General features: G+C 38.3%; 1 protein-coding gene across 2 annotated transcripts in view; it reads left to right on the top strand.

Moving 5' to 3' along the window:
* Positions 1 to 26445, top strand: part of VCL (vinculin) — a 92435-nt gene that overhangs the window by 45849 nt on the left and 20141 nt on the right. For both annotated transcript variants that reach the window (XM_060111654.1, XM_060111656.1), the window contains exons 3-13: positions 830 to 980; positions 1161 to 1269; positions 4176 to 4298; positions 5715 to 5875; positions 13581 to 13671; positions 14670 to 14817; positions 18086 to 18239; positions 19080 to 19255; positions 21364 to 21554; positions 22991 to 23190; positions 25058 to 25186. In XM_060111654.1, coding sequence (XP_059967637.1) covers positions 830 to 980; positions 1161 to 1269; positions 4176 to 4298; positions 5715 to 5875; positions 13581 to 13671; positions 14670 to 14817; positions 18086 to 18239; positions 19080 to 19255; positions 21364 to 21554; positions 22991 to 23190; positions 25058 to 25186 — 1633 coding nt within the window. The remainder of the gene's footprint in view (positions 1 to 829; positions 981 to 1160; positions 1270 to 4175; positions 4299 to 5714; positions 5876 to 13580; positions 13672 to 14669; positions 14818 to 18085; positions 18240 to 19079; positions 19256 to 21363; positions 21555 to 22990; positions 23191 to 25057; positions 25187 to 26445) is intronic.

Genomic DNA, 26445 nt, shown 5'->3' with positions numbered 1-26445 from the left:
ATATGAGGAAATGATCTGTTAGGTCCTTTTCAACTCTGTACAGAAGAATAATTGAATGAATGGATACATTTTAGTAGTACAAGAGGGTCAAGAAGAATACTTGCTTTATGCATTTCGGGTTCCTTTTTTAAATGACCCGCCGCGCCCCCCCCCCCCCCCCCGAAAAGACACCTTTGGCTGATCAGGTTATCTGTGTTATTAAACTATATTATATTAAACTATTACTAACTGATTCAGTTGTTAATGCCAGTGACATTTTAATTAACAGCATAGTTTTATAGGGTTGTATTCAAACTGTCCAGTTTGTCAAACAAATCCATTTGGCTAGATGAAAGAAAAATTTATGCATTACCTCATACTTTTGCTTTGTGTTTCCTCCTATTTCTTTGGTTTGTCTGATTATTAAATTTCACTTAACACAGTGCTTTGGTATTTTATTTCCGATGTTGAATCTGAAACTGTTGTCAGGGATATCAGTTCTTTGTGTAAGTGTCTTTTAATGGCAGTGTATGTAGGGTGAACAGGAAGGAAACAAAGGAGTTACAGAGATATAGCAACCTAAAGTAAAAGGTCCAAAACTTTTTCTCATTATTTTTTGTTGCCAGGAAATAATGAAGAACAAGGGCTTAGTGCAGTGATTGAAAGAATGTGCTGCCCTTAGTTGTACATTTTAAAAGCTGGAAACTTAGGTTCTATTATAAATTGGTCTTGGCTATTTTCCATATAGGAAAAAAATGTGAATTTATGTCCATTTACATTCTTTGCATTTGCATGTGATATTCTTCTGCTTGGTTCTGCCAGTGAGTTAACTCCATGTTCCTCCCCACAGGGTGGAGAATGCTTGCACCAAGCTTGTCCAGGCAGCCCAGATGCTTCAGTCAGACCCTTACTCAGTGCCTGCTCGAGATTATCTAATTGATGGATCAAGGGGCATCCTCTCCGGCACATCAGACCTGCTCCTCACCTTCGACGAGGCTGAGGTAGACAACCTGAGGCCCATGCAGACCTCTTCCAGACAAAAAGCCCAGCCTTAAAAGATAATAATGGAGGATTGAGGATTGTTTAGGATGACAAAATGTTGACTAGCTACACATCTGAATTATTGTGTTTTCTACTTATCGTTTACTCAATTGACTGAATACTATGAAATACATTTTCAGGTTCGTAAAATTATTAGAGTTTGCAAAGGAATTTTGGAATATCTTACAGTGGCAGAGGTGGTGGAAACTATGGAAGATTTGGTCACTTACACAAAGAATCTTGGACCAGGTTAGTCATATCCTACTTTTATAACAGAATTTTTTATGGATTGTCCATGTTTGATCAAGAGGAAAGGGGTACTCCTCCCTACTTTTTTTGTGGAAGATAGGTAATGATGCATTGAACTTTTAGTTGTCTCTACTTTGTTGATGGAGCTGACTCTGTGCTTCTCCTGAAGAGATATCATTGTCTCTGAAAGCTGAATCTGCTTTCTACAGATCCTGGTCCTGTCTAATGAACTAAACTAGACATTGCAAATGTTGCTGGAGAATGTAGGAAATAATTTCCTATTACTGCAGTGCTTAAGGCCACCCTGAATCCTGACCTCTTCATTCCACATTATACAGCATTCCTTCACTGTCTGCCAGCTGGCCTGTAGCTCTCTGTGACCTCTTAGCTTGCTAATTAGCCTGCTTACTATTATGGATTCATGCCCTTGCCCAAGGCTGCATAATATAATCAGACCTAGAAGGAGAGAAGAACTTCTGTGGCTAAATCTCTGATTGTGTAGTCATCTGAGAATTCAGTATTCAAAATACATGAACAGATACCAGCTTTTGGTGTTATAGACATATAACATGAACTTGAGGCTCCTTAAAGTATGAATGAGACCAATGATAAGACATATCAGATGTTTAATTTGTTAGTATTAAGAATCACATATTATCTTATAAAATTCTTTTGTCTTACATAAAATGTATTTTCTTGAGGTTTCAGTGCAGTCATCCTGTAAACTTATGGCAGTTTAGAATTTCTCTGAGCTGTCATTGAAAATTGCTGGGAAATGGCTTTAGAGCAGTACCCTTTAAACTTTCTCCTAGCACTCTGAAGAAATTTTATTTCTTCAAATGAAATCTTATGCAGATGAATTGGGAGATTGGGATTGACATATATATACTACTATGTATAAAATAGATAACTAATGAGAACCTACTGTATAGCACAGGGAACTTGGTGCTCTCTGGTGACCTAAATGGGAAGAAAATCCAAAAAAGAGGGAATATATGTATATGTATGGCTGATTCACTTTGCTGTACAGCAGAAACTGACACAGCAGTGTAAAGCAACTATACTCCAATTAAAAAATAAAATAAAATAGACAAGCAACAAGGATATATTGTATAGCAGGGAATTACAGCCATTACCTTGTAATAACTTTTAATGGAGTATAATCTGTAAAATACTGAATCACTATGCTGTATACCTGAAACTAATATTGTAAATCAGCTATACTTCAATAAAAAAATCTAATGAAATAATGAAAAAAAATATTTGCAGAATCCCAACATATAAAAGACAGAAATGGAGCTACTCTGGATGAAGCAGAGGCAGCCCCACCCTTTCCATCTCCCTTTGGATGCTTCTTGACGATCTGTGAACCTGCTGAAGAAATTCTAAGAGCAGTTTGAAAACCAAAGTGTTAGAGAATCACATAGTACCCTTGAATAATAACCAAAGTAAACAAAAAATGCTAGCATGCTAACTCCAGAACACCAGATGCTTTCAAATGCTGTCATCACCATAATTATTATTATTATTATTTTTTAAATTTATTGTATTTATTTATTTTTGGCTGCATTGCTGTGCGTGGGCTTTTAGTTGCGGCGAGCGGGGCTACTCTTCATTGCAGTGGGCAGGCTTCTCACTGCAGTGGTTTCTCTTGTTGCAGAGCATGGGCTCTAGGCGCACGGGCTTCAGTAGTTGTGGCACACGAGCTCCAGAGCGCAGGCTCAGTAGTTGTGGCACACAGGCTTAGTTGCTCCGTGGCATGTGGGATCTTCCCAGACCAAGGATCAAGCCCGTGTCCCCTGCATTGGCAGGCAGATTCTTAACCACTGCGCCACCAGGGAAGCCCCCATAATTATTTTTATTTGTTTCTAATTATAAAAGTGATACATCCTCATTTTGGATAAATTGGAAAGTACAGAAAAATTTAAAGATGAAAACAAAACACATTATTGTAATTCTTAAGATTTTTTTCAGCCGCTAGTTTCTTAGCCCAGATGCACCTTGCTTCACTTTCTTGTGCTTCACACATAACTACGTTCTTACAAATTGAAGGTTTGTGGCAACCCTGTCTCAAGCAAGTCTATTGGTGCCATTTTTCCAACAGCATTTTTTCACTTCATGTCTCTGTGTCACATTTTGGTAATTCTCACAATATTTCAAATAGTTTTCATTATTATTATATTGTTATGGTGATCTGTGATCACTGATCTTTGATGTTACTACTGAAAAGATTATGATTCATTGAAGGCTTAGATGATAGTTGGCATTTTTTTAGCATAAAGTATTTTTAAATTAAGGTATGTACATTGTTTTTTTAGACAGTACTATTGTGCACTTAATAGACTACAGTATAGTGTAGACATAACTTTTATATGCACTGGGAAACCAAAACATGCCTGTGACTCGTTTTATTATGATATTCACTTTATTGCAGTGGTCTGGAACTGAATCCGCAGTATCTTTGAGGTGTGCCTATACTAGGCTCACATGAGATTCTTATACACATAGGCTCAGTGGCCAGGTACATGGCATGAAAGCTGGTATGGTAGCCAGGCAAAGTATTTTTTCCCCCACTTGTGAATTTTTTTCAAATATATATTTACTAATTGCAACATGTAAAAAATATTTGTGAATGTATTTATGTCAAATGTGTGAAAATTATGTCACATTTAGGATTTATATTTAATAAATTGCTTTTAATGAGAAGAATAAAGTTGCATTAATTTAGAACTGTCCTGAAAAATTCTATGTCATAAATGCTAGAGTTCAGTGATAGTATCTGTTGTTTAAATGAGTGGACAGTCAGTTTGGACTTTCACAGTAATTCATAATGGATTTAGGCTCAGAAAGCCAGACTCCGGATTGTTTCACTGCTCACTCTGCACAATTTATTCCCTGTGCCCCAGGAATGACTAAGATGGCCAAGATGATTGATGAGAGGCAGCAGGAACTGACTCACCAGGAGCACCGAGTGATGTTGGTGAACTCAATGAACACCGTGAAAGAGTTGCTGCCAGTTCTCATTTCAGGTCTTTTCTGGCTGTACTTTATCTTACAGAAAAAAAAACCATGTTAACATGTTCTAAACTCTGGTGTTTATTTTCTTTTGCTCTTTAGTTGCATGTCTTTCAGCCTGAGTAAAAGTGCAGCTGATTAGCTAAGAACCAGTATTTATCTTCTCTAATGCTCTCCTTCTCTTGCTCTTTGTTTGAAACTGCTCTCCTGTTGCCTCATACTGTTCTCTTGAAGTTCTAACAGGCCCTTTTCTCCTCTAGAAACTCTAGTTTTGGATGTATAGATTTTGACACCTTTATTTGTACTCAGAAAAAACAATTAGGAGCTGGAATGGATATTATAGAGCACTGTATAGTAAGGAAGTGAACCCACAGCCCTTTCCTAGAAGATATTTAACTCTTCTCTACGTTGAAGAGCAGGTGGTGTACACCAACTAGGACCACGTCCCCGTTGGGCAGAGCCCAGAAATGCAAACATGGTGGCTGCTCTCTCAACCAGCAAAAGGGAGTTGCACTTATTGAGTGTCTAGTATGTACCAGACATCTCATGGTTTATGTAAATTATCTTAGTCAAGTTGTGGGTTAGTTGGTTTAAGTCTCAGAGGGCAGCTTTATTTTCAGAATTTTGTAAGGCATGTCACTGTAATCGCCAGCTACTGCCTTCCTGCTCTGTAATTTCAAGTAGTAGCTAAAATAGGAGATGTGAGTGTAAGAGTTCAGAAAGCCCTTACATGAACTAGAAAACAAAAATTTGTAAATAGCGCCTTATAATCTTCTCAAAAATATGTTTTTGAGACCAACTGTTCCATATGGCAGAAAGGTTGTTGGGAAGAATCTTTCTTTCTAATCTGGGTAACTCAATAAAGTGTTGATTAATCTTTGTTTTTATAATTTTAGTTAGTTTATAAGAAGATATTCTCTTCTCTAATGTTTTGTTATTATTTTCTTCTTCTTCACTTTTAGGGGTTAGATAGTCCCTTCTATATGTTAAGAGAAATCATGGAAGATAAACTCAACACTTTGGGATCTTCCACTAGGATTGGGTCAAGCGGCATACTTTGGTTACAGTTTTACTGACTGTTTTTATCTCGTCCCATTAGGTTTGTGTTTGATGGGGCCAGTGTTAGGGCTGGGATGATAATTGATTTAGAAGGATAGTGGATATTTTGTGACTGTGGATCTTCAGTATATGCATGTTAAATTAGTTTTCTGATCATGATGTGGTGATGTTTTGTACCTTGAGCTTTCTTAACAGTGAAGGTTGCTGATACTGGAACTTTAATGGCAGACTTGCAGTGTTTGTTGTCATATTCTTTTTAAGACCTTAGAAGCCCAAAACATGTTCACAGTGTGGAACATCTTGTGTGAATATTGTAATACAGCAAGATTAAATTCCAGGCTTAATTTCTGATCTTTTGTTTATTTTTACAGCTATGAAGATTTTTGTAACAACTAAAAACTCAAAAAACCAAGGAATTGAAGAAGCTTTGAAAAATCGTAATTTTACTGTAGAAAAGATGAGCGCTGAAATTAATGAGATCATTCGTGTATTACAACTCACTTCTTGGGACGAAGATGCCTGGGCCAGCAAGGTAAGTGTTATTGGGGGAGAAATAAGCAAAATCCCCTATTTTCCCTTCCTGGGAATGTGATTGTCTCGCATTTTTTCTTGTAATTGTGTGTAGCATAAGACTACTTAGATATTATGAAAGTATTTTCTTCTTTACTTTTGTAAAATAAAGGGTTATGGGTTACTTCCTGCTTTTGCCCTTTTCCTTTGCTCTGAGGTAGAACAAACAAATAGGTATGCAGGGTGAATGTTGGTTGAAAGCTGAGTTGTGTAGCTTTTCCTTCAAGCTGGAGTCTCATGGATTGGGCTGGTGGAGGAATTCTGGTGTGGTGTACACTCCCCTGGGTGGGAGCCCTGCCTTTCATGTGGGTGGTTGTTGCTAGGTGACTAAGTAAGATACAGAATATGCCTATGACTGAATTTTATGGAAAACTTTTCTTAACCAATTTTTGACCCAGAGAAATCTACAAAGGAAACTCTTGACATTTCTAGATGTATCCCTTCATCATTCTGTTTTCCCTAAAGGGAGCTTAACTGAAATATTAGTTTTCACGTTTGTCAGTTAGTTTGAGGGGTCCCTTTACCCTTGGTCTAGAATTTCCTCTTGAATTCCAGAAGGGTTGGTGGATTCCTCCTAGAGCCCAGCAGCAGTGGTCTGAGGTGCTGCTGCTCTGGTCTGCTTCTCCTTGTCTAGTGATTGGGGACAGAGACACTTGGGTTTACACTTCCCTTGTAGGAGCCCAAGATGCAGGCAGTGGGGGGAACACATTGTCTCCAGGATCCAGCTTCCCCCACCATATGGACCCAAATGCTCTCTCCAGGGCCACCCAGCAGGCTGGTAGCAGACTACAGAGGGGATATTGTAGTATGATTTCCACTGGGTGCCCAGTAGGGAGAGCTCTGTTTGTCCTCCGGGACACCTATAAGGTAAGGTCGAAGCTAGGGCTAAAATCACCAGTCTCTCTTTTGTTGACCAGAAAGTTAAACTAAGAGCGGAGGAGAAATTAGTCAGCTTATCTTAACTATGGATTTGTTTTCAGAGGCATGAAGTTCTTGAACAAGTTCTAAGACTGTATTTTAAATCCATATTGTAAAATCATGTAACGTCTTTGATATTTTACTTAATTTTGCTTTTGCATATTTGATAACTTTCACTTCCCTGTTATGACTTCTTTATGCATCTTTTTTTTGTTCTCTTGTTTGTTTTATTCTTTTTCTCACATTTAGAAGGTAAGCTTTCTCTTGCCCTCTAGTTTCTTTTTTGCTTAAAAAGAGAAAAAGCATGTCTGTGAGGTTTTCTTGTGCTGTGTGCCGTGCCTCATTCCGTGTGCCGGTGTGTAACACTGTGCTTGAATATGCGTCAGAATTTGACTTAATACGGGACTCAGGGCTGTGCTGGGCAGACTGTTTGGCTCATGTGGAGCTGTTTCTTTGGGGAAAGCAAAAGGAAAGACATTACTATGGGATGTCAGGCTTTATGTATTTGGTGGGTGCTTTCCTCTCTTTGAGCAGGCTCCTGGGAACTGTTTTGGTCTGGTCATTCCCACTGACTTCATTTGAGGGGCAGATTTCCCCAGGTAGCTGGGTGACCCCTAAGTTACCAGTGGACCTTGCTCTTAGGAAAGGAAACTTCCAGCTGTTGCTATCTCTGTATTTGCCTCTCCTACCAGTTTCCTTTGCAGGCTCTGGAATTTGACTTTTGGAGATGCATCTTTGAGGTTTTAAGCCATAATGAAAATGGGTAGGCTAGAGAGTCTAGATGGGGCACCTGTCCTTCACAATAATCCTAGCATTAAAAATCAAAAGGAAAAAAGTCAGGTGTACCTAAAGTTTTTCCTAACTTCAGTACCTGGCTCACTGCATGTTCTGCTATCTAAGCTGTGAATCAGCCGTCGTTCTCCATGATCTCATGTTCCCCTAATCTAATCTCTTTCCTTATTCTCTTCCCTTTGCTTCTAGCAGATGAGAAATAGTAAAAAAGAAAAGCAGGCCTTGCAACCTTAATGTTTCTCTATTTTTGGAGGGGAAAAGTCATCCATCAATTAGTAACTAAGTGTGACTGAGCTTTATTTTGTGCAAGTGCCGAGAGCTGCTTCTTTAAAAACCAAAACCAAAACCAAAACCAAAACCAAAACCAAAACCGTGGTCAGTTGAGTGTTTCAGGAGGAAGATTAGGCATTTGGGGGCATATACAAGGGAAATATAAACCTGGTCCCCACTGTGTACAGTCTAATAGCTCTCTCAGTGTTATGCTGATCTGGAAGGAACCAGACTGTTAGGATGCTGTAAAACTATCAGAATGAAAGGAAATAAATAAAATTAGTTCAGCTAAAAGAAGCTTAAGTACATAATGACATCAGAATGAGCAAGAAATGTTTATTTTTTAACTTCATTTTGCTTTTGTTTTACATTTACCTGATTCAAATATCAAAATGCTATAAAGGGACTTCCCTGGTGGCGCAGTGGTTAAGACTCTGTGCTCCCAATGCAGGAGGCCCGGGTTCAATCCCTGGTCAGGGAACTAGATCCCATATGCATGCTGCAACTAAGAGTTCACATGCCACAACTAAGGAGCCGGCGAGCCACAACTAAGACCTGGCACAACCAAATAAATAAATAAACAAACAAACAAATAAATAAATGTTGAAAAATGCTATAAAAGGATATGTGTGACACAGCTCACTCTCATCCCCATCCCTATCCACTCTACCTCCCTTACTCCCTAAGAGTAATTGTTTTTATTAGTTGCAAGAATATTTAGAAAAAATTTTACCCTGAAAATGGAAATTGATAACTAGGGTTTGGTTATTTTTCAGTTTAGTAGCATTATGCATCTTTCATTGCTCAACTGTAAGCAGTGAATTAATCAGACCTTGTGTCTGCCTGTGACCCCTGGGTTCCCATTCTGTTTAATACATACGATATCTTTTACCTCCTCTCACCCCTACCAATAAAGAATTAACTTTGTCTTACCATACTTGTTTCATGCTTCCCCACTGGTGCAGTTTTCTCCTGGAAAGTGATGGTTCCTCTAGAAAAGTGGGGGAAGAAAGTAAGTGGAAAAAATTCTTGATAAAAGTACGTCTTGCCGAATAAGTTAAGATTTTAAAGAGGCAATGCAATAACTGATTATTTTACGTTTTATACCTACATTCAAATGGCAGATTTACAAATTTATAAACACTTTGACTTTAAACACTTCATTTTATTTTGAAAATAAAAAATTTCCCCTCCTAAATCAACAATCATAATGATTATTAAAAACTATTTTAGCATTTTTCCTGGGAATACATTATGAGACAAAAGAATTTGGGGTTTAAACACAGTTCTAATTTTACCCTTTGTAAATTTAGCAATCTATATTTAATCTCTTTTTTTTTGGTATTTATATTACTTGTATCTTGATGCATGCTGAGAATAAAGAGGAAGTGAAAACATTTTAAAAAGCATTTCATTGCTAAGAATTTTTGAACCCTATGTAGGTGTTCCTGTAACTGCATCTTGAGTCATTAGATACTATTATTTAGAATTCGTCCCTGTGGTGTGTCTCCTCCCACGGTGGGCCTAGGTTGGTGGTGGGTAAATGTAGTGAGTGACTCAGATGTCTTGCACAGATTACTCTAGTCTACCAAAGAAGGAAATACTAGTTAGAACATGCAATCCTATAATAACTTGCCCTTACTGCAGACTATTGAGGATTTAAGGGTTGATTTTTATTTCAGTTTTGAAAAAAATAAGGTTATATATGAGCTTTTTATGAGTCTTTTAGTATTCTATTATGCAGTATTAGTTTTAGTATTCTAGTATGCAGCTAATACAACAAAGGATTTGTCTTTTGGAGTTTGAGATAAATAGTTAATTTAGGCATTTATAGTATTTTACCCTCTCCCTCAGCCAAAGGAGAAAAGCCCGACATGTTACAGGAATTGACATTTCTCTTCTGATCCAAGTGATCTTTTAGTTGGTATAACTGATTGTGTGTGCATAGGTGGCACAGAAGCACTGAGAAAGTATTCTTGGAGATGAGGAACTGATGCCTGGGAGGGTAGATTGCCTGAAGGCTCAGGGCTAGATGACTTTCTCTCAAAGGTTAAATGTAGTTTATAAGATTTTGTTCTACGGCCCAATTTATCTTTCCAAAAACATCTTTGTTTAAAACACGGACTTGAGGGTAGAAATGTGGTCAGGAATGGGCTGGAGTGGGAAGGGTGGGGGTGGGAGGTGTTAGTGGAAAAGGGAGAGTAGCTTGGGCAGTGAATGAGAGGGGGTCCTTAGTCCCAAATTTAAAATTTTCAAGAATGGGAATGCAGAAGCTCACTTTCCCTACCACAGTTCCTCTTGATCGTCTGTGGGAGGAACTCAGTGGTTCTTGGTATTATTCAGTGTTCTTTAGGTCTGGCTTTATATTAAATTTCAGAAGTGTTTCAGTTCCTGGAAAAGCATGTAAAAAGGAGTCTTTTAGGTTGTCCTTCTGACTTTTGGTATATGTGGCAGAGTGCCAAGGCACTATGGTTTTTCTCATTTAAAACCTGAACTCATCAGAGTTTTACAGTAAAAGGGACCAGAGCAGGAGGGTATCAGATCCCTGACAGCTGTCCCCAAAGTTACATGACTAGATCTGGTCTTTTTTATATTCACTCTTAAAAAAAAAGAACAACAACAACAACAACAAAAACAGAGAAGAGATTGGTGGAGACTTTTCTTGTTCCCAAATTTGAGATTTTACAGAGAACAGTACTTATCGAGGGTACAGTTTTTTTCTCTTCGATTTCATACCCAGAGTGTATTCTGAGTACTTAAACCTACGTGACAAGGTTTAACAAAAAGCTTTATGGTACATAGTGTAGTTGACCCCAGAGTTATGATTATTTTTACCCTTTATAAATATATCTCAAAATTGCTTCTTAGTCCTACTTGTTCATTGAATTTGTTTATATTATAGCCAGTGTTAGTATACTTCTTTTGTTGCTTATGTCAGAATTCTGTCAATTCCATAACAAACACTGCCCTTCAAAAGAAATTCTTATGAGATTCTTAGGAGACCAAAATATTTGTTCCCATAGACATTTTTGCTTTTAATAGATATGACATTAAAATGTATTGTGTTTAAATGTTTCTTTACAATTTGCTCTATTCCAGAAAGAATTTAAGGTGGCCCTCTCAGTGACTGTTTTAAATCTCCAAAATTGTCTAAAATTCATGCTATTAAAAACTTTGGTAACTAATTGAAATTCCCAGAGTAAAAATGCAGCTTCATTGCAAATTTGCCATTGATTATTTTTAGGAGAAAATGAGCATCTCTTAATGTTAAGTTCTTGATATTCTCACATCTGATACTTAGGACTAAATTAGTCACATCCTGAGAATCAGATTCTTTCCTTGAAGCATGGTTGGTGACCACGCTTTATTAGGGAGAAAAAAGCAGTGACTTTTGAGGATGCTGAATAGAGGAAAACCAGTTTTTCTGTTGTGTTTCAAATCATTTTGGGGCAGTGGAGAATAAAAGCAGTTATTTAGGTTAGTGAGGATTATAAATTTGATTTATAGAGCTAATTTCCTGGGCAGTATTAACCAAGCCAGAATTGGCAAGGCAAAAGATTTGCTTTACTGTAAAAGGTTAGTGGAATCTTTGGCAACTCTCTTTGGTAAAAGAAAAAAATTCTTGAATTTCATCTAATAGAAAATAATGAGGTTTGAGATCAAACTGTGTTTCTATGGCTGAGCCCCTTAATTTATAAAATTAAATTACATTAAAAATTGAAGTTCAATGAAGCAATGAGGGAAAAAATGCCTAAAATAGAACCTAACATGTAGGAAGTGCTCAATTAAGATTAGTTTCCTAACTAGTAGCCTTTAATGCTAGAATAGACACTGAAAAATTTCTGATCTTTGTTTCCCCTTGAATTGAGATTTTTGAAATGTTATAAGTATCTATTATTTTTCTTCACTGAAAATATGTATATTAGAGAAATGGTTATTAATAGATTTTAAATTAAGTATTTTTCCATGGCTATAATTTCTCTTCTTCAGAGTGTGCACAATACTTCCTAGGTGAGAGATCATGATTTTTTTTTTTTAATCTGTATCTAGACAAAGTCCTATAACTGGTATTAGACCTTAAAGGCTATCCGACTTTCTGAGGTTGGGTGTTGCCTGTAACTCTCTTTAAAAAGATATTTATTTGGGCCTTGCTAATTTGGAATTAAGCTAAAGTTGACTTTTGAAGACAAGGTTTGCTGTCCAGATTAATTTGAACTAGATGAGGGAAGAGCAAATATTTAAACCATTTGAGAATCAAAGCACTTTAAAAATGCCACTTGTCTACTTACAGTACTAATTACAGATGGATTTTGAAATAGATCCTCTTATGACTGCCTTTTATTGATAGATAGCTATCATAATTTCATATAACTTGATAATAAAAATATTTTATTTCCATTTTTTCAGTAATTTAGTTCACTTCTTTTCAGTTGCCATGGCTGAGAATTTGTTATTTAGAGCCTTAGATAGCCAAATCTGTATCTGTTTAGATGGGGAAAGAGGGAGTCCAAAGCTGAGAGTCCTGTAATTTGAATAGGTACTTTGGAAAAGCTGGGGTCAGGCTGCTGACCTTAAGCCTAATTATGAGTGCTTCCAATGCTTATTGGTGCTGCTGCTGGGTTTTGTTTGAATTGGAAGTGGGGATGCTCCTAGTGCCCCCATGTGGAAAACTGGTGGCACCACACCTTGAAGAACCCCGGTTTGCAGGACTGGAAAGGGATTTAAGGCGTTGCCTAGAGTTTCAGAGGTTAACTCTGTGCTTTGATGGATGGACTCTGTAAGAGCCAGTTCCCTAAGCAAAAGGGAGAGAGGCTGTCTTTTAAGGTGTTAAATAGACTTAAGAGATGGCCAGTCTGTCAGTTGTGAGGATGGGTACGTGCATATTTGTTATATTGTTTTCTGTATATCTATTTACTTAAAAAACTTTATTAAAATATATGTATATTTTTAAAGTGATTAGACTGTTGTTTGGACTTCTCATGCTATAATCCTGGGAGATTTTATGCTAGTTTTATGCAAGTCAATAAATTGAGACCCACTTATTTTATCCTGCCTCTTCTTCCAGCTTAGGGACGGTAAGGGAACTAAGGATGAGGAGTGGCAGGGAAGGCCCGAAAGACACTTCTTTCTTGTATTACACTTGGTGGTTTATTTGTGGAATTAAAACTAAATTGCTAGATTAAAATTTTCAGTTTTCTTCCAGCCAGTAATTCCAGGTTTTTCAGATTAAACATAGTGAAACATTAAGCAGTGTGTGTATATTTCAAAACAAGATGTAGAAGAACTGTGGTTTGTGGTACCACATGCTAATGAGGCTTCCCTGAAGCCGGGAGAGCTTTGGCAGGGCTGCAGTAGATGATTGTTGACTAGTGGAAAGGCTGATAATGAGGCATGTGACAAGAGGGCTTTTTCCGGCTGAAGACATTGAACATCTTTTGGCTTGAGCAGTTTTACCAGTTTTCACAGTTTAGCAATAGGGAGACTAGGAAACAGAATTAACTGAAGATTTGCATGCAAGATGCTGCATTTTGACAGAAATAAGTGTTATGGTGTGATGAGAATATTTTTAAGGCTGTTGTAAGACTACCGTAGCTATTGTTATGTTAATGGTGTAACTTCTGTCTTACTTTGTATCATGGTATCTTAGTTTTTGCAAAGAAAATACTTGTGGTATTTTTCTCCAAAAGGACACTGAAGCCATGAAGAGAGCGTTGGCCTCCATAGACTCCAAACTGAACCAGGCTAAAGGTTGGCTCCGTGACCCCAGTGCCTCCCCAGGTAATCCTCTGGTTCTACTTTTCTGATAGATACAGCAAAAAGCTAAAAACCAGGCAAACAAAAGAAAAAGAAAAAAAAAAGAAAAATCATTCATAATCTCATGATCCTGAGATAACTACTGGAACATTTAGGGGCATACTCCATTCTCTGATAGTTTTGACTAATTGAAGTATTACTGGTCCTTAAAAGGATGAAGGGCATAGACTACCTCTCATCACGGAGGAATAAAGCAAAGTGAACTGGGCATTCTTTGCCAAATTATTGGTTCATCCCTTCCCTGAATCAGAAAGGTAATTATTTTGAATGAAAGCTCTTCTTTTCTAGCTCCCGTTGGGCAGATTTCCATTTACGTCAACAGAGTACTTAATTAAGCAGATGAAATGATGATGCTAACGAGAATTGGGAAGCAAAGTTGACTTGTATAAAGATAAGACCCAAATAGGTTATTGAGCTAGGCATTATGGATTTTCTAATCTAATATTTATTCAGTTTTAGATTAATATTTGAATGAATGTGAAAAGCCTAATAGAGTTTAGAGCCGTTGAGTACTATATTGAATTGTTAGAGCCTACTTTCATCATTCACATGCTTACCACAAACTGCTTATTATCTCCAGATGGGTGTGGTTTCTAGGATCTTTTTGAGCAGTCTCTGTGGTTAAAACCTCACCCTATGGTTGTAAGGGCAGTGCTTGGCTGTTAGCTATCAGATGTATTGCCTTCTATTCACTTGTCTTGTCATTTAAAATCATCCATTCCTTCATGAATGAAATGACTTGTAAAGCATCCTTTCTAAATAATTAATGGATCAACAATGTAGATATTGAACAGCTCTCTCTCTCTTTCTCTCTCTCTCTTTTTTTTTTTTTTGGCTGCTCCACCTGGCTTGAGGAATCTCAGTTCCCCGACCAGGGATCAAACCCAGGCCACGGTAGTGAAAGCCTGGAATCCTAACCGCTAGGCCACCAGGGAACTCCCTTGAAAATCTCTTTGTTTTAGGTGATGCTGGTGAACAGGCCATCAGGCAGATCTTAGATGAAGCTGGAAAAGTTGGTGAACTCTGTGCAGGCAAAGAACGCAGGGAGATCCTGGGAACCTGCAAAATGCTAGGGCAGATGACTGATCAAGTGGCTGACCTCCGAGCCAGGTAAAGTTCCTCTGCTCTCACCAGAGCAGTAGTGATAACAGTTGGGATCTCGCTCCTGATGGAGTGATTCAGAAAGCAAGTTTCTGTGAATTTTACTGAGTTCTCTTTGGCTAATAGATAACGTAGATATTATATTCTACTAATTCTTTTGAGATTGGAGTGAATTTTCCTTTTGTTGAACTTTTAAAAAATGTAGATGCCTTATCATAAAGTTGAAATTGAAATCTGTTTTTTTAGTTTCTAGCCATAGGCTTATGAAAAATAAGGTGCATAGATATCTTTTATGAAGGCTGAATAGAAAAAAAACATAAAGAGTGAAAACGTTGGAATTATTTCACATATCATTTAAAAAATCAGTTAAATAGATTAACCTCTACGTTGGTCATTTCTAGGCTCTTTTGAGTTTCTATTTCATCATTATTCATTTGGTTTTATAATTCTTTTACCTATTTCTTACCCACCTCAAGTCTTGGCTTTTAGGATCCACCCCCATTCCCCCAAATTAAATATGTATAGTTTGCTATTAAGAAAACTCAGTATAATATAGGTTTGTTTGGAACTCATACATATAGTTAATGAAGTTCTAAAAGATTCTCATCTTTATGGAATTTTATAGTATGGACATTGTGAAAAATTGAGGTATGATGACACACTAGTATAAATGAAATTTAATTTTGCTTCAAGATTGTCATGAAACATCTTGAGATAATTGGAATACAGTATAGGGTCTCCCTACAAACTAAGGCTTCAGGAACACACCTTGACGTGTTGCACACCATTACACCTAGCCTCAAATGTATTAACATAATGGACTTAAGAATATAGTTCTTAAAGGAGTGGTTCCTGACCTTTCTTGGACCAAGGTCATTTTTATAATTTGATGAAAGCCATTAATCTCTACCCAAAAAGATACATATAAACATGCCCACACAATATTATATGTAATTTCCAGAGGTTCATGGATTCACTGTAGCCCTGGAAGCTCCACGGGCTTCAGGTTAAGAGCCTTTACCTTAAAGGGAAGAGGGAACAGCATAAATAAATGTGATCTCATTGAGTGCAGTGGGCCTTTTCTCTGGCTGTGAAGCAGTCTCCTCTGCCATGAGCATGCCAAGAACTTTACAGAAAGGACAAAAAAGAAGTTCTGTTCCCATTTGGAGAAATGCCAATGCAGTTTGACAAGATTCTTGGCTCTTCTGATTTCTCACTGCTGGCTCTTTTGTCTGCAGCCTTTTCACAGTGTGGTAGACAGTTTTCAGTTGGAATTCTCAAATACACAGTTGTATGTATTTAGAGAAAGATGAATCTGAGCAAGAGAACGAGGTAGTTGCTGTACAGGATCGACCATAAATCTGTAAAGAGAAAAGGATGGAACAGTGAGGAGCCCCGATGGGCCTGCTTCACACTGGAGTCTGCAATAGCCTTTCACAATGAAAGATTACAAAGCTGTCTTCTTGTTATCCTTTCTTAAATATGCCTAGCTTTCTAACAGCTTAGTGGCTGAAACTCAGTAACAATTTCCTCTTTGGTATTCTTCTATTCAGTCACCTAGAGTTTCTAGGGTTGTAAGTATATATTTTCCCCTCCATGGTGCTCAAACTTTTTATTTTGAATGAAAAATTATGCAGCCCATAAATATTTTTACTTTTTCACAGTTGGACTCTTATACAAACAATGTTCCTCATAATGAATTACGAGATTTGAAGGAAAAAAGCAAATTAAAACATGAAAAGTATATTTCCAAAAGTCTTAGACTCCTCTGCCATGTAAAAGGGAGGTGTCAAGTACAAGTAAAAGGTATATATATATATACCTGGCAGTAAATATTATTGAGTTCACTACCTCAAATATTGGTATACATGAAAACCATATAAATTTAAAAAGAGGATAGATAGATGAATGACAAAACCATACTATTATTAAGGGAAGCAAAGATGTTTTGTAGTTTATCCTAAAATCAGAAACTCAGGTTATGATGATCAGCCATTCCATTCAACCAAATGATAAAGTTGCCACCCCTATCATTGAGTTTACCAGGCTGGGTGGATTCAAAAATATGAGTATAAAAAGATGGCAAATCTTACTTTGCTATGACCTGGGAAGTCTCTTACAAAGGGAAAACAAATTTCTACTAACTCACATCATTTTTTTGTAGTAGCAGCATACCACTTCTGAGAGAGGAAGAGTGAAATTAGTTCTTTAGGAACATGATGAGAAATAATGGTTTCTTGTCCCTGTGTGCCCTTTTCCCTAAGTACTATCTGGTTTTGATACTTATAGGTTGCATAGGAGTGGAAGGTAGATGTTTAAGATTACCATTAGGTTATGATAATGACAATTCTGTAATAATAATAGTTACATACGTGTATTGCTTTATTGCCAAAGTATTTTCAAGTATTTCTTTTTGCTTGACGCCACTCTGTTTGATAAGCAGGGCCAGTATTATTACCTACCCACCCCTCATTTTCTAAGTTAGATAACTGAAGCCCAAGGAATTTAAACATTGTACCCAAGGTTCCTCAGGTAGCAGGAGCCAGGATTTGAACAGACATCTACTTGGTCCCAGTGTGGTGTGCTTTCAGTAGCACTATCTGTGCTGCCTCCTGAAACATTTTCAATGTATACTTGCCCATAAATAAGATAATCTAATGGGCTGTTTATTTCTAAAGCATACGTACTGTGGTAACAAAACCCTCCATAGCAATAAGATCACAAGCACATTTACCCCCTGAAGATTAGGTTTGATTATGTAATCACCACCAGGAGGAAAATCATTATTATCAAAATGTGCAAGTCTGGTCTTTAAAGTGGTTATGCAGTTCCTTTTTTTTTTTTTTTTTTTTTTCTCGGTACGCGGGCCTCTCACTGTTGTGGCCTCTCCCGTTGCAGAGCACAGGCTCCGATCGCGCAGGCTCAGTGGCCATGGCTCACGGGCCCAGCTGCTCCGTGGCATGTGGGATCTTCCCGGACCGGGGCACGAACCCGTGTCCCCTGCATCGGCAGGCGGAATCTCAACCACTGCGCCACCAGGGAAGCCCGGTTATGCAGTTCCTTGAAGCTACTGTGTATTATTTTTAAGAGCAAAGGAGAAATTAGATGGTTGGGTGTTTTGCTTTGTCTCTCTCTGTGTTTCCTTGTGTTGTCGCAGATTTAGTAGAAAAGGACAAGGACAAACATGTTAGTAAAAGAACATATACTGTGCTTTTAGTAATATTTTGCCATTAAGAATTTGAGAGAGTACAACAGCAGCATCTATCTGTTTGAGCAGAGGACAAGGAGCCTCACCGGTGGCCATGCAGAAAGCCCAGCAGGTGTCTCAGGGTCTGGATGTGCTCACAGCAAAAGTGGAAAATGCAGCCCGCAAGCTGGAAGCCATGACCAACTCAAAGCAGAGCATTGCGAAGAAGATTGATGCTGCTCAGGTAGTGATGATGATTTTTAGGAAGGGTGGGAAATAAAGGAGAAAGAGAAATGTTCCACAAATATCCTGTATCCCTCTCCCCCTAATTTTCTATGGGTGGATAATGGGTGTTTCTAAGTGATGACTGATACACAGTAGTTGCCAATGTTAACACGTCCCCTACCGCCACAGGCTTAAGGCTAATGTTTATCCATATTTTGAAATAGAGATCTTAATTTTGAATACTTCAGTTAGTTAAAAGTAAGCATTCTGAGTACCATTCTCCTAGCTCCTGATGGAGATTACAGTATGTTAAAACTGTTCTTTATCTCAGAATTCACAACTGTGTTTGGTCATAGCAATGTAAAAGGGTTAAAGCATTCTGATATTACTCTACTGTAAAATGATTTTCAAGCATTTCATGAAGAAACATAAATGTTTAAGAAACTGAAGAATTAATAAGGTGTGATTAATTCAAAGATAAAGCTCATGAAGATATTTTATCCTAATGAGAAAGAAAAAATCATTTTTAAAAAGATGAAGGGGGACTTCCCTGGCGGTCCAGTGGTTAAGACTCCGAGCTTCCACTGCAGGGGGCATGGGTTCGATCCCTGGTCTGGGAACTAGGATCCTGCATGCTGCACGTGCAAATATTAATATCTCTATAAATAAATAAATAAATAGCTGAAGGATTGATTTGGTTTTGCCTAAGAACTGATGTAAAATAATAAGGACCAGCATTATAAAAACAATTGCTGGTATGCCTTATGATTACTTTTGAAATATTTCTGATGGTCTTGTTTTGTAATATTGGTTCATTAGTAGATCACAGTGTGCTTCTTTTCTATTTCTGTGTGTGTAGAATTGGCTTGCAGATCCAAATGGTGGACCAGAAGGAGAAGAACAGATTCGAGGGGCTTTGGCTGAAGCTCGGAAAATAGCAGAATTATGTGATGATCCTAAAGAGAGAGATGACATTCTACGTTCTCTTGGAGAAATATCTGCTCTGACTTCTAAATTAGCAGATCTACGAAGACAGTATGTATTTAATCAATTAAATTGTCCTTTAATCTCTCTCTTTTTCCCCCTAAGCACATATATAGTTGAAATTCATAGGTTAAATGCACATATGATACTCTTCCATTGTCTTCTTATTGATTCTGTGTGACGTGGTGAGGGCAGATATTTTTAAATTAATAATTTTAGGATACTAAGAACTATTTTTTTAAAAAAATATTTTTAAGAGATTTTTTTTAAAAATATTTATTTATTTATTTATTTGGCTGCCCCGGGTCTTCGTTGCGGCATGCGGGATCTTTAGCTGCAGCATGTGAACTCTTAGTTGCGGCATGAAGGATCTAGTTCCTTGACCAGGAATTGAACCTGGGCCCCCTGCATTGGGAGCACAGAGTCTTAGCCACTGGACCACCAGGGAAATCCCTGGGATCCATTTTTTAAAATTTCTAAGCTAGGATGTACTACTACACCATGTTTGTGACTTGTCTGTTTCCCAGGCATATGAGGAAAATAACTTTTGTGGCTAGCTATGAAAAGCTTTGTGTGTGTGTGTGTGTGTGTGTGTCGGGATGGGATGGGGAGGCCTAAGAAGATAGTTTCTTCCTTGACCAGCAGTGTTACTTCTTATGTAGCAATTATAAAAGATCCTTAAATATAACATCCTCACTGCAGGTTCTTCTCTTAAGGGGATTTTTTTTTTTTTTAATCGGTGAGACAGATAAGGCTTTCATAGCATCTACTTTGATTGTATAGAAAAGAAGTGTCACTTTCTCCTTTTGAAAGATGTTTTTCTGTCTTAAAAAAAAAACAACTGCATCATATGCTAAAAGAACATTAAAAAAGTATACAACGGCAAAAGTAAGAGTTGCTTCTTTCCCACCTCAGTCTTCCAGTCACTTCTCCAGGAATAACCATAGTCAAGTTTCTTGTGAGATTCAACTTTTCATTTAACTTGTATATTTCACTCCCTATTCTTCCACAGGAGAGTGCCTAACCTTTTTCCAAAGAGGTACTTTAGAGTCCTTTCAAATCTTGTATTGGCTAAGAGACCAACGTTAGCTAAGAAAGCAAACTTCTGCCTCAGGCCTTGAAATAGGAATGGGTGGGAGCAGGGTGGACATAACTTTAGGCAGGAGGTTGTGGTGATAGAGAGCAGCTTAAGTAATAGCTCGAGTTTGATTCTATATCAAGCTCAATCATTTGGGGGTGTCACTATTTTATACCCCAAATATAAAATTATGTAGGTGGGAAAATGTATAATTGGACAATTGTAAAATAATATATGTCTACAAATTTTGGTCTCTGTTCATTAATGTTAGCTAATTAATATAGTCTTTACATTTTTACTAGATTTAAAAATACTCAGAGGAGGAAACTATGTTCTCAGGATCCTAACACAAGTCCATTTACATAGCAGGCACTCATTAATGTTTCTTAATGATGAAGAGAGAATTAATGATAATAGTGATAACAGCAGACCAAGTTTGGTCACATGCCATCATTACTTATTCCTATTATCTATCTATCAATCTATCTATCTATCCATCTATCTATCTGTCTATCTAAAACTTCCTGGCAGCAGGAGTAGCTATGGTCAGAACCATAGTAATTACCTTCTTTATCCAGCTTTATAATGGAGAAAGTATGAAAGTTTAGAATCATAAAGGAACTCTTAAGATAGTATCTAGATTAGTCATTCTGTCTGGTAGACTAATATTTGCATTTTTATCGGTGAGCCAGATATGATTATCCTGAAGTTTACTTTTCTATGACCTAGTGGACTTGAGATATAAAATGAGTCAGACTTGAGATGGCAGACTCAGGGGTCAGCTAACCTAGTGATGACTGATCGAGGTCAGCTTACCAAATGGTTGAGCTTGGTTGAGCCAGACTGACCAAATTCATATTTAACTACAACATATTTAACTGTCTTAACGAGGCAAAACAATCAGAATTTATACTATTAATTTCTTATTTAGGGGTCAAATAGATAAATCCCTCTCCTTTCAAACCAAGTTAATAATAATCATTAGCAGTTTGTCATCTCATTAGCATTTGTATTAGCAATTAAGTCATCTCAATGTAAAGAGTGTCTTTGTGTGACAGGATGGCTGTTTTTTCCTCTGCAGGGGAAAAGGAGATTCCCCAGAGGCCCGAGCATTGGCCAAACAGGTGGCCACGGCCCTACAGAACTTGCAGACCAAAACCAACAAGGCGGTGGCCAACAGCAGACCTGCCAAAGCAGCTGTCCACCTTGAGGGCAAGATTGAGCAGGCACAGCGGTGGATTGATAATCCCACAGTGGATGACCGGGGAGTTGGTAAGGTCATCACTGCACTTAATCCTCATTAAACTTATTTCAGTGAAGATAAGCAAGTTGTTGATAGAGATCCTGTACCATCTGTAATTAGGTACAGAAGGGGTTCTTTAGCCACTGGTGAGTAAGTCATTCCACAGTGTGACTCCATCTCCAAATGTAGCCAATAAATTTCCTGTGATTTAATCAAGAAATATTAATAAATAAGTGATTTTGCTGCAGGCAAATAGAAAAGTCCTCAGGTTGCAGCTGAAACTTTGAGCTAATTATTTCCAGTCTATGTATACTTTCATTCTGTTGTATTTCTGTTATTACGGTCCTTAGTAAGTTCACAGTTAAATATAATTTTTGAAAATAAGTAAAAGACACTTAACTACCAAGGTTGTTTTCAGTTGTGAGGGCTCCTGTATCACACAATCACCTGTAGAATTGATAACCTAAAATTTTGATTTTTGAGAGATTTTAGGAATGGATCTATAAGAATTTAGGTCGTATTATGATAGCAAGCCTGTTGAAGCTGAAAGATCTATTTATTTCATTTGCTGTATTCATTGGAAAAAGATAAATTTTTTTTTTTTTTTTGCGGTACACGGGCCTCTCACTGTTGTGGCCTCTCCCGTTGAGGAGCACAGGCTCCGGACGCGCAGGCTCAGCGGCCATGGCTGACGGGCCCAGCCGCTCCGCGGCATGTGGGATCTTCCCGGACCGGGGCACGAACCCGTGTCCCCTGCATCGGCAGGCGTACTCTCAACCACTGTGCCTTAGGGAAGCCCAAGATAAAATTTTTAATTGGTGATTCCCAGTGTTGGGGAATCAGGCAGACATATAATTTACTGGTGGAGGAATAAATTGGTACAAATTTTCTGAGTGGCAATTTGGAATTATATGTCAAGAGCTTTAAATAAGTTCATACCCATTGACTCAGCAATTTGACTTACAGGAATTTATTCTAAAAATAATTAGAGATGTTTCTAAGGAGTTACATATGAGAATATGTAAATAGCATAAATATATTAATAATATTAACAATTATGGTTCATATGATAAAATGTTGCATAGAGTTTAGATCATGATTTTTGAATAATATTTAATGATGTAGAAAAATGCTCACGTTAAATAAAAAGAAGCAAGGAGTAAAAGTTAATGTATAGTATGATCCCGGTTTTGTAAAAGAGAAATGTATGTATGTGTAGGAGCATGCAGTGCATTCAAAAAGACTGGAAGGAAATGTTCAAATATATCAGTCTCCAAGTGATGGGATTATGGGTGGTTTATATTTTTTTACGTTTTTTATATTTCCCCAGTTTTTTGTCTTGATAGGGGAAAAAACCCCACTAACCCCATTAAATGTATTATTAAGAAAAGAAATCCTTACCAGAATGGCACAGTGGTTGGCTTCTCCTGGTCTATGTAGTTTCAGTGTTTTCCTCTTGGTGCAGGTCAGGCTGCCATCCGAGGGCTTGTGGCCGAAGGTCATCGTCTGGCAAATGTCATGATGGGGCCTTATCGCCAAGATCTTCTTGCAAAGTGTGACCGAGTGGACCAGCTGACGGCCCAGCTGGCTGACCTGGCTGCCAGAGGGGAAGGGGAGAGTCCTCAGGCGAGAGCCCTTGCATCTCAGCTCCAAGACTCTTTAAAGGTAGAACTTGGGAGCACATATCATTACATTTCTTTCTTTTTTTTTTTTTAAATAAATTTATTTAATTTTTGGCTGCGTTGGGTCTTCGTTGTTGTGCGCAGGCTTTCTCTAGTTGTGGCGAGCGGGGGCTGCTCTTCATTGCAGTGCGCGGGCTTCTCATTGCGGTAGCTTCTCTTGTTGCGGAGCTCGGGCTCTAGGCGCATGGGCTTCAGTAGTTGTGGTTCACGGGCTTCAGTAGTTGTGGCATGCGAGCTCAGTAGTTGTGGCTCACGGGCTGTAGAGCTCAGGCTCAGTAGTTGTGGCACATGGGCTTAGTTGCTCCGCAGCATGTGGGATCTTCCTGGACCAGGGCTCAAACCCATGTCCCCTGCACTGACAGGTGGATTCTTAACCACTGCGCCACCAGGGAAGTCCCTCATTACATTTCTTATGCTTACTATTATTCAAAAACTAGGAGGGAGAGTTTTAAAAAAATATAATTTCTTGAGTCTAGGGAAAGTGAAAATGGTGTGATCAAGAATATAAGGAGGGGCTTCCCTGGTGGCGCAGTGGTTAAGAATCCGCCTGCCAATGCAGGGGACATGGGTTTGAGCCCTGGTCCAGGAAGATCCCACGTGCTGCAGAGCAACTAAGTCCATGTGTCACAACTACTGAGCCTGTGCTCTAGAGCCTGCGAGCCGCAACTACTGAGCCCGCGTGCCGCTACCGAAGCCCACACGCCTAGAGCCCGAGCTCCACAAGAAGAGAAGCCACTGCAATGAGAAGCCTGCACACCGCAACGAAGAGTAACCCCTGCTTGCCACGACTAGAGAAAGCCTGTGCACAGCAAGGAAGACCCAACGCAGCCAAAAATTAAATAAATAAATTAATTTAAAAAAAAAAGAATATAAGGAAATCCAGAGCTTATTAAGGAAAAGCTTACTAGTGTGTCATAACAATTAAAATTGTGTTTCTCAAGCTTCACTCAGTCAAGGGCTCTTTCATATTTGCTCTACCATGTATCACCTATACTTTTTTATTTAGTCAGTATTTTTCTTAAAATGGACTCCTTTTTTAAACTTTATTTAAAAGAAAAATTTATAAAAATCCTGAAATCAGGAGTTTGAGTTAGTTATATTTTTTCTAATATTCTGTAAAAGAAACACACAGTTATTAAAATAAAAACATTTGTCTGTGTAACACCTATATTCATTTCAGATACCACCAGCCAGTGCATGCCACCCACCTTGAGAAACAATGGAGGTGATTGATCCTTCTTCGAGTATTAATCTAGAATAAAACTTAGATTGGATGAAGTGTGATAATTATGAAAAGGAGTTTTTTCATGACTTCTGAGAATCTTCTTCTTTTGACCCATGTTAAAATAAAAAATGGATTCATATATTGGTTATCAAGTTTTTCTAGAAACTTATTTGAAATATCCAGAAAAATTCCATTATTGATTTCTTTCCTCTAAATATAAGAAATTGCTTAGAAATTTGGCACTGCATCCACCCAACAATCCTTACAGTTACTGTAATCATGTCAGGCCCCTCCAGCACTGGGATTGGTGAGGAACTCTGTCTCATCTCATGGTCTTCTTTGGGCTCAACCGCATGATTCTTAGTATTATTCTTAGGGGCCATCAAGAAAGGAAGTAAGATTTCTTGTTTGGGTGGAACAGTCTAGGGAAATGTGTGTCATGTGGGCAGGATTCACTTCTTACACCTGTTTCATGCTAGCTCAGTGCTTTGTACACAGTTGATACTCATAGCTGATAAAGTTGAACGAAACACCGAATGAATGAATGTGTCAGTGAAGAAAGGACAATGGCAGATGTGCTTTTTGGATATTTCTGGAAATTTTCATTTTTAAACAATGTTTTTAGGATCTGAAAGCCCGGATGCAGGAGGCCATGACTCAGGAGGTGTCAGATGTTTTCAGTGATACTACAACTCCCATCAAGCTGTTGGCAGTGGCAGCCACTGCCCCTCCTGATGCACCCAATAGGGAAGAGGTGGGTATCTGAGGTCTTCCATTTCTTCTGTTGGCCAGCCATATGTATATGTATATGCATGTGTATGTGTATATGTATATGTATGTGTATGTGTGTGTGTGTGTGTGTGTGTGTGTAAAGGTAAAATGTGACTGCAGTGTATGTCAGGAGTGGTTGGGAAATTGTGGATGAAGGGTGGAAAGGTAGAAGAGGGAGGAAAGGCCTTGCCACTTCTTCTTTCAGTCACCAAGTATGTCACTTAGGAATGTCTTTAGGACATGTCTTCACTTGCAAGCAGTAGAAGACCTGACTATCAGAGGTGAAAACAAATGGGTTTTATTTTCATCACATATCAAGAAACATGGAGCTAGGTAGCCTTGGCATTGGTTCAGCAGCTTGATGCCATGAAAGCTGGCATCTCTCTGATTTTCTTGATCTTTTCCTCATGATGTGAGATGCTGATGCAGCCCTAGGCATTATGTTCAAGGCAGTAAGAAATGAGCAGTGGGGGCATTCCAGTCACAACTAGAATAACTGTCCCTCTAGTTATAACCTTCCCTTTAGTGTCCCCTTAGGACACTTTATTCTCCAGACAGAAGTCAGGGCAATTCTTTTAAATCATTTGATGTCATTCTTTTACTCAAACCCTTCAGATTACTCCTCCCTGTCCCAGAGTGAAGCCAGAGTCCTTACAATGAACAGTAAGGCCAGAGATGTGCTGGTAGACATAGGAAAAATCAAAACAAAACAAAAACAAAAACCAAAAGGCCCTGATTTGTAATGTTTGTTAATTTCCATGATGTAAATATTCCCATGATGGCTGTTTCAATGTGAAGTCACTGTAAGCAGAGTCGGGAAGAGATGGGCACATTTGGCTCTTATGAGCTTGTGTGAGTTGGTACCAGCAGCTTCGTCACACCACTGCATCTGGTCCCCCATCTACTTCTCTGACCCCGTGTGGTGCCTCTCTTCCCCCTCATGCTCCTGTCTCTGCATTGACCTTCTTGCGTTGTATTCCCAGTATTCCTTGTTTATGTTTGTATGTTCTAACCTTGGGGCCCTTGCTGTTGTTCTCTCTGGTCCTCCCACAGATAACTGCAGGTATTGTTCACTCACTTTCTTCAGCTGTCTACTGAAATGTCACTTTGGGGTCACCACCTAAGATCACAACCCCACCCCAAGCCCATCCCAAGGAATTCCCTAATCTCCATATCCTACATTTCTCCTTCGTGTTTATCAACACTTACATATTTACCTCATTTTCCTCACGTTAGCATGAA

Source organism: Mesoplodon densirostris, chromosome 1 (assembly GCF_025265405.1).
Source record: "Mesoplodon densirostris isolate mMesDen1 chromosome 1, mMesDen1 primary haplotype, whole genome shotgun sequence".
NCBI lineage: Eukaryota > Metazoa > Chordata > Mammalia > Artiodactyla > Ziphiidae > Mesoplodon > Mesoplodon densirostris.
Note: the sequence above shows the minus strand (reverse complement) of the source record. Positions and strands in the feature narration are given on the sequence as shown.